This window comes from Cottoperca gobio, chromosome 3 (genome assembly GCF_900634415.1).
Source record: "Cottoperca gobio chromosome 3, fCotGob3.1, whole genome shotgun sequence".
Lineage (NCBI taxonomy): Eukaryota > Metazoa > Chordata > Actinopteri > Perciformes > Bovichtidae > Cottoperca > Cottoperca gobio.
The window spans coordinates 13727285-13736343 of NC_041357.1; the positions used below are offsets into that span (position 1 = coordinate 13727285).

Genomic DNA, 9059 nt, shown 5'->3' on the forward strand with positions numbered 1-9059 from the left:
AGAGAGGAGAGAGAGAGAGAGAGGAGAGAGAGAGAGAGGAGAAGAGAGAGGAGAAGAGAGGAGAGAGCGGAGAGGAGAGAGAGAGGAGAGGAGAGAGAGACAGAGGAGAGGAGGAGAGAGGAGAGGAGAGAGAGAGAGAGAGGAGAAAGAGAGAGAGAGAGGAGAGAGAGAGAGAGAGAGTATCCATTTTAAGTAAAACAGCTGCATTTGTTACATGGACTTTTAACATGGTTTTAAAACCTCACAAGCAACTTTGTCAAAGACTTCAAACTCGCGGTCAAACAAACACAGATGTCATGAATATGATTGTGTGGAGTCAGTTTGAAAGTTGACTCGTAAGTGAAGTTCATTAAGGTGTCTTTGAACACAACAAGAGTCTCTTTTAAAATAGCCCCTGCTTGCACCCTCCTCACCATCTCTCCATGAGACATTAATGCACCAAGTCTCTAAAAGTTAAAGTTCATTGCAACTGAAATGAATGTAAACCAACAACAGCTGACTCAATCAAACCTATGATATGGCTTTAGAAGATGGTCAAGCAATAAGCAAGCACGTCATGTACTTATCAGGCTGTAATATGCAAAGACACAAGTGGGATCCTTTAACATGTTTCTGCCGTTGCGGTGCAGTTGGGCAGTCTGTCTGGCAGAGTCAAGAGCCACAGAACTGATTCCAGGTCTGCGTCTGAGGACGAGCAGCAGCAGGACACCGTGGACCAGCTGGAGATGAAATTCTATGAAACCCAACTCGAACTGTACGACACCAAGTTTGAGATCCTGAAGAATGAGGAGCAGCTGCTGTTGGCTCAGATAGACACGCTGCGACGCCAGATTAAAGGTAGACTACACATGACGAGCAGCATTGTGGTAAACAGTAGATGTGTAGGCCACTTCCTTTTGAGAAAAGACTAATCCCTGTAAAAGACAACGACGTCTCTGTGTTTGTTAACACCTTTTTCTTCTTAAAGAAAGCATAACACCAGAAGCTTTAAGTACAAAATAGTGAGAACGGTTACCTCACACTTTTTAACTATAATTGGAAACGGTCCTCACACAAATTGCTGCCTGAACACTGTATGTAAGTATATGCAGTAATACAGTGAATAATGCTTTGCAGTATAAAAGCAATAAACACAAGCTTACCTAAAGGGTCAGGTCACCTAAGCAACAACAGTATTAAAGTACTTTAATACTGAAAGAAAACTTAAAAACTCGGCTTATTCTCGGGTAAGTTTGGAAGTTATAAGGATAAGGAGTGTCTTTTTCTTTTTGATTTCCAAGTGGATTTATGGCTGTTTATGCATCAGAGATAATGACAAAATATATGTGCATCATGTTTGTGTGAGTTATGACTCTAAAGGCCCTGTCACACATATCCGTATGACAGAAACGTATGCCGGCGCATACGAAATATCAGCAATAGGTTGATATAAATTAAGGGTAAGTTGTGATCGTTTGAAGAACGCAGACGACACGCCGAACACGCCAGACATACGGCCCTGTCGCACAGCGTATGGCAGAAACATGCCGGCGTATATGAAAAGTAGCTCAAAATGTGTCAGAGTCCAAATACGTCCAACTTTTCCCACAGCGGTGTTGTAGCTGACGTATACATAACAAATTATTATACGTATGTCAAACATTGATAGCGTATCACTTACTTATTTAAAACGTATCAGAGCGTCTGGCCAACGGAGCTGGAAAAGTGCCATCTGGTTCACGTCATGCTGATGCTGGAGAACGGCTAACATGCTGAACGCTAGCTGTACTGTAGAAACACGTTTAATAATGCCGTCGTCAGGCATCATCTTAACATAGGGTAGGAATAGGGTATCCACTCGTTATCAATAAGTTGGCTGTAGGATTCACCGTCAGCCGACGTAACCTATATCTAACGTTCCTCTAATGTAGTCATGTAGGTATTCACGTACTATATTTACGTAGGTAAGTATTCACGTACGTATTCACGTATGTCTAACGTAACGTCTGCATATCTTATGAAGCACACGTCGAGTACGTCCGGTAATTTTGAACATGCTCAAAACATCAGCGTTCAACAACGCACCCCAGCGTAACACAGTGAGCTCTTAACGAACACTACTTATACCTTACCTTATATCAACGTACACCAGCGTGTAGCCGATATTTTGTATACGCCATATTTTTGTATATCTTATGCATTCGTCTGATACATTTTGTATTAGGAAGTGATACTCTATCAATAGGTTAGACATGCGTATCTGTATATATTCACTTTTCCGATCCGATGAAAAGTTGGACGTATTTGGACTCTGACAAATTTTCTTATGCCGGCATACGTTTCATATGTGTGACAGGGCCTTAAGAAGTACAATTTTGACGCAAATTGTGTCTATTAAGCAGGTGGAGGAGCGTCTCGTCTTAATTTTAATTTGGTGAACTGACCCTTTTTAAATACTTACATGTGTTTTGAGGTTGACTCTGTGAAATGGCACATTTTAGGCCATATGTTTGTGGTAGTGTTTTATTGGACTGCATTAATACTACAATATAATGCTACACTTCACATCGAGTTGAGTCATCTGACTCAGTGTCAGTTATATTTAAACACGCTACACGATTTTTCACATTTACTGCAGGACTGTTTGTACTGGATTATCTTATGATGTACAGGGGTTTCTGTTTTTCTGGTCACTCAGTCATGTTCACACAGTTTACTTCGGGGAAATATTTTGTGCATGTAAATAGTTCCCTAATTGCTCCTCCTGGGACGTGTGATGTTTGCTTCCAAGTTGTGTGTGTATGCACGTGCTGTGTGTCTGCCTGTCTGTGTCTGTTACCTCGACCAGTTTCAGGTTTATTTTCCCAACTAAAAAGCAGCAAGGTGTCCTCCACCAGTTGCTGCTCAGTAAAGACAGACAGTCAGCGGGAGGACAGCGACAAATCTGAGATGTCACAAATCAAAGGAGACTGCTGAGTTTATGGAGCCTTTCAACAGAGTTCAAAGTTTATACTGTGATTAAAATGCTCATCAATGGGCAAGGACTTTTCCAATGCCATTGTTGGAATATATTAATTATTGTATTAGCCATCTATTTATTTTCTCACTCTGTGTTGTAGAGCTGAAGGAGGAGGTGGTGTACTATGATGTGTGTGAGGATCCGGAGGAGCTGCAGAGCTTGGTTTATACAGGTGTTCAACAAAAAGACTCTCCCACTGTCAGTCAGCTCAAAAGAAGCCTACAGACCTTGGAGACCAAGAGAAGCGGCATCTGTGCCCGGCGAGCTTATTTCCGCAACAAAAAGGTGCGGGCAAGTTCCATCGACATTGATTAACAAGTCATGATCTGTGAATAGTAGATAATACAATAGATTGGAAATGTTAATGAAAAAAAGATTGTGGCATTTCCCTCACTCTACCCTCTTCATGTCTCTTTTATTATGGAAAATGTTTTTACTATACTGTTTTATTTTTAGCTGACAGTTATTAAAGCACAGTTGGTGCAGTTGGCGTTCTCTTCTGTTGCTGGCTGCATGTTCATTTGTCTGATTTAAAAAAAGAAATGAAAACATTTTATTTCTCAGAACAAAGTGGAAAGAATCCCCTGGTTAGTTAGAGGCTTCCAAGAATCACGTACAATAATCTACAGGCATGAATATTTAACAAAGCAGTAAAAAAGTGGAACATTGTGAAAAAAAAACGAGACGTTAATTTCCACTCGTTATCGCTTTCACTGCATTTTCTGAATTTTTAAGGACATTACATACATTCTGATGTATTATTGTTTGGGTGTGTTTTTAGGATCAGTGCATGGAGGCCCACGAGCAGAAGCAGCTGCCCGCCAAGCAAAGCTCCTTACTCTTCAACCAGCACCATCAGGTCCACCAGGTACGTCACCACAGCAACGAGACAACCCACAGAGGAGCTTGTATCATCGCCAGAAGCCGCAAATGAAAGCGTGTTCACTTCTTTGTCTCTAATACCTATCGCTGTCTCCTTCTGTTGTCTGCAGAGACGAGAGAAGAGGAAAGAGGAGGACCAGATGAGGAAACAGTGGGTGGACCAGGAGCGAGAGAAAACTCTGAGCAGATTACGATCCTTCAGAGAGGTCAGGCTCTCTCATTGTCTCCGCTCCATAAAACCCCAGAGGCTCCTGCTTCATACACACTTAATTCAATACTTCACCTCAAATTTAAAATTGAGTGATGAACTAACTCGACCCCAAAGTGGGATGGCAGTAGGGCTGAGTATCAGTACTCCGGTACCAAGTAGAATCGAAACTTCTCCAGTCAAACAATACCTGCATTCATTCAATCCTTATTGTACACAGATCTAGAAAACAGTTTCCACATGTGATTGGCCCAATACCGCAGCTGCCACAACCCAAACAGAGTTGGCAGTTCAGCGTGCAGAGATGCCACCAAAACATCCCAACGCTATGAGGAGTGGTGGCATTTTATGCAACTGAATTCTTCCATTCACATGATGGGTATCTTTTGAAGTATCAAGTACTCCATGGTGACGATACCCAGACCAGAGTCATCCAATTAAGGCAAAAATGAAAAAACAACTATTCTTTTTTACTGCTGCCACAAATATTACTAATGCTTGAAATACTTGTATGTCCTGGCTGACTCCACCCAGCTGCTGCCCTACAACAATTATTTACCACATGTCTTCTTCTCCATGCACATCTACAGTTATTGTCTCTAATTAAATATTTTATATGTTGTTGACATGTATCCATTGGCACTTCCCCCCATTCTTCTTTTTCAAGAGGCGACACGGGCAGTACATCCTGAAGACTCCTCAGTCCAGGATGTCTCTTTCGGAAGTGCCGTGTCCCTCCCAGCCGCTGTCCATCATCAGCCTCGGTCCATCTGAAGGACCTCCCTCTCTCCGACCTGCATCCAGACGCAATAAAACACCCAAGAAACAGCAGCCTAAAGACATCCCTGTCCACATCTACTCTGCACCGCCACCTCCAACAACAACCTGCCCCACTGCACCTCCTCCTCCTCCACCACCTCCACCTCCTCCTCCTCCACCACTGCCCCCTGCTTTACCTCCTCCACCTGTCCAAGCTTCACCTTCCTCTGAAGACACACCGATGCCTCTCTGTGAAAAGCCTCCTTTTCCAGCCAAGAACATGCTCAAACAAAATATAGGTGAGCGTGAAATATATACTGTATAATTCTGCTTTTTCTGTGTCTGTTTATAATACACATCAAAATGTTTTTATTTTTTTATTTGACCAAATCCTTCTGGTTGATTGAGAAAAAGCATTTTGATGTCGATTTATTATTTTATTGGGAAAAATACAATACAGTTGGATGTGGAAATTTGACTGCAGGGAAAGTCGTGTTTGTTTCTTACAGAGGGAAGCGTGTGTGTGTTCGTGTGTGTTCGTGTGTGTGTTCGTGTGTGTGTGTTTGTTCATTTGTGTGTGTTCGTCTGTGTTTGTTTGTGTGTGTTCGTCTGTGTTCTTGTGTGTGCCTGCCTGTACTTGGTGTTCTGTCCTAAATTCCCAACTTCCCCCATGAGGCCAGAGAAGGCATTTTACCTCAGTTGTGGTCCTGCTGACTGTGACGTTGACTGTAACGAGCTTTTGAGAAGTTTAGAAACAGTGCGGTCTGTTTTGTATAGTAAAAATGTTTAGATGCAAACTTACTTACTCACTGCAGAATGACTGAATATACATTCTGTACTTCCAGCTTCTTCCATCAACTGTCTGTTTTCTTTCATTGTTGTATTGCTATAGGGACAATGGATGAAGTGTTGGCCTCATTGCAGCGAGGACAGATTCAGCTTAGAAAGGTCACTGTTCCCAGGACAGCGTCCCCTGCTGGGGACTCGAGGAGCACTCTGCTGACTGCCATCCGACAGGGCGTCACCCTGAAGAAGGTGAGATGTTCTAGGGTTCTGCCAATACAAGCTTTTTTTGCAGATAAATTGTATCTGTGTACGATGAGGAAGAAGACCCTAACCCTAAAACAAGAAATTTCATTACAGAAATGCCCAACTGGATCATTTAGTAACAGTGCATGGTTTGTCCACCCGAGAGACCTCACAAGTTGATGTTTTAACTGTAAAATAAAGGCACCAGCACTGAGGCACGGCACTATCTGAACATTTCATGTCACGATTATCCTGGTGAAACTAATTGCCATTCACGATGTTAGCCAAATGAATCATCCAAATGTGCTTAACACTCTTAAAATGGCACTAAATCATACTGGAATCACTTCACCTTGTACTTTTATATCTAATATTTTTATTGCATCACGTAGGACAAAAATCTTTCTTTTAGTGAAAATCCTTTTTTTAGTGATTATCAATTCAATAAGGTAATAAATAAATCATAAGGTCCCCCTGCATAAAAGAAAGGATAAAAAAAAAAAGCTGGCAACATTGTTTGAATTAGTTTTTTCACGATTATCCCGATAATGGAAATTCACCATTATCAACTTGTTGTGAGGGTTTGTTTTTATTACGGCCCGCAATAAAAATCCCATAACGTCTTGTCCAAGTGTGAGTGTTGACCATTATAGACAGCAGCAGACACAGCTAGAAGTAATAACATTAATAATGGCTGTAATCCATTAAGCTGCTTCAGTTTCAGGGTCCTTGTATCGTGCATGCTGGCTCACTGGAACACATCGTTAATGTTATTAGTCACACCTGTGCTTTCAAATCAGAAAATCTAAATGTATATCGATTGTTTTCCCACCAAAGACAGCAGGAGTAATATTGAGCCTGAATGAAAAGTGGTATTTAAATCGACTCTCGTCGTGCTGTAGATGGTTCGTGCACATGCAGAAGTCCTGAGCGGCGGAGACAACGAGCTGGAGCGCAGCATCAAAGCCGCCATGATGAGGATGAAGAAGGTGTCAGCCGACTCTGACTCTGACTCTGACGACAGAGACGATGAGATGCACAGTGCAGACTGGGACAGCTGAGCGCACACACACACACACACACACACTTAGTTTTCTTCCTCAGTTTTGAACTACAGCTTACATTACTGCCAAATTTTCACAAAAAAAGCTTCCTCTTAGACATGGATGGGATTACGCCTCTTCTGACTTAAACATTGCACTTTTCAAAAATAGCCCCGAGATGTTGTAATACATCCAGAACCGCTCAAATCCAACCAACCAGCTAGTGGCAGAATCAGGATTTAGTCTCCTTTTTTTAAAGCTGCAGGAATCCCAAACTGAGCAAATGAGGCGTTGTTCAGCGCTCATTAAGAAGAAGAGCTGAGCAGTAGTGCTGTAGTACAGCGTGTAAATGATTGAATTTCTCCCAACTCGCCCGGATAAAGGCTTTTTGTGAGACTTTCACACAGCAGGGCTGCAGACAGACACTAAACAACTCCACTGTCACAAATACTCAATTTCTCACATTGTGGAGTCCAAACTCGGCTGATCTGAATCTGACAAATTGCTTTTTGTGTTTTACTCGACTTTACCCCAATAAGGGCTATTGCAAACCAAGTTTTGTAGTTTTTGCTATTATATTCAACCGAAGGAAGTTATGTACTGAAGTGCAGCACTGTTAATTATTTACAGCCTACATGTCTAAAGTCTAAAGTTTTTTTAATAACCAAAACTTCCTTTTTAATTATGGCATTACTCTTTAATGTGGTTGAATCTGCAAAAAGGTTTGCAGACGGGTTGATGTGTAGGGCAAATTGTTCTTATGACCTTTGAACCTGTGTCAGAGCACTTACCTGAAAGACAAGGCTATCATGTATTATGTACAACTAAATACTGTGTGGCAAACTGCATTAAATGGTTTGCAGACGAAATGTGTAATCGCTGCAAAGATATAACGGTGTAATGCAGACGAGCCGATGATGGCTGTGTTATAAAAATAAATGAAGAGACACATTAGATCATAAGCACGGTTTGTTGGCGATTTCTTTTCCATTCAAAATGTGTCGGTTTTGAGGTCTTTTCCTGTGGATTGCTCACGGTGACTCCCGATATCCGCCGGTGGCAAAATGAAACCCCCTGCTCTTTAAATGAGTCGCATCATCTAAAGAGGTGTCTTATCAACCTGTGCCGGTGAACCTCCACTGAGTATGCTTTGGCAGATTTGACACCCACATGATGATGACTCGTATATTGTGATCTCGGCAGCCGTCGCTCACTTCTCTCCTGCAGTGACAGCTCAGACATCCCCAGCCAGTTGTTCAGCTCTGTGTACTTTAGAGAGCAGCTGCGAGCAGAGAGACTTCTTGCTCTTCAAAGTCGTCTTGTTTCCAGGGCTGCTGCTCCCTGCGTGTGTGTGCAATTTATCGGTATCATCCAGGTGATTCAGGTGGAAGACGGGTCGTGCACCTCGGGGAAGACACACATGGCAAAACCCGCCGATCGAATGTCAACATGAAATTCCGCAGCCTGTTACTATGGCAACAGGAAGTCTCGATGTAGTGGCCTGCAGTGCCATCTCTCTGTCTCTACCTCTCTGTCTCTCACTGTCTGTCTCTACCTCTGTCTGTCTCTCTCACTATCTGTGTCCGTCTGTCTGTCTCACTGTCTTGCTCTCTCAACATCTGTGTCTGTCTCACTCACTGTCTCTCTCTGTCTTGCTCTCTCTCCATCTCTGTTTCGCTCTCTCTCCATCTCTGTTTCGCTCTCTCTCCCATGTACAGAGCAGCATAGTCTCTTAATGTTTCACCAACTCGCCCACTCATCACCAGTCACACAATGAGCTCTGCTGAGACAGACATGAACATTTTGCCGCATCACTGCTTCGGTTTCAATTTGAGTGAGATTTTTTTTTTAATTTAATGAATTCATACTTTTGTTTTTTTATGTGAAAAATGACAAGATCCAGAGCCCACAGTAAGAGTCAAACACCATGTTTGTCATGTTTTTCTTGTGTAGCATAAAGGGACTACAACTGAATTTCGTTGAGCAACCCTGAGTTGTACAATGAAAATAAATTAACCTTGAAAGTAGTGCTTTGAGCTAAATGCTAAAGTGCTAACATCTCAATGACGAGGTTTAAATGCTGATGTTTAGCTTGTTAACTTAGTTTAGCTTGTTAACTTGCTAATTAGCTTTTTAGCTT

At 42.2% G+C, this 9059-nt stretch overlaps 1 protein-coding gene across 1 annotated transcript in view; it reads left to right on the forward strand.

Annotated features, from left to right (window-relative positions):
• LOC115003715 (WASP homolog-associated protein with actin, membranes and microtubules-like) overlaps positions 1-7804 on the forward strand; it is a 13291-nt gene extending 5487 nt beyond the window's left edge. Inside the window, exons 3-9 of the mRNA XM_029425618.1 lie at positions 630-837; positions 3099-3283; positions 3780-3866; positions 3991-4086; positions 4756-5146; positions 5740-5882; positions 6779-7804. Coding sequence (XP_029281478.1) covers positions 630-837; positions 3099-3283; positions 3780-3866; positions 3991-4086; positions 4756-5146; positions 5740-5882; positions 6779-6937 — 1269 coding nt within the window. The 3' untranslated portion in view covers positions 6938-7804. The remainder of the gene's footprint in view (positions 1-629; positions 838-3098; positions 3284-3779; positions 3867-3990; positions 4087-4755; positions 5147-5739; positions 5883-6778) is intronic.
• The last annotated feature ends 1255 nt before the right edge of the window (positions 7805-9059 follow it).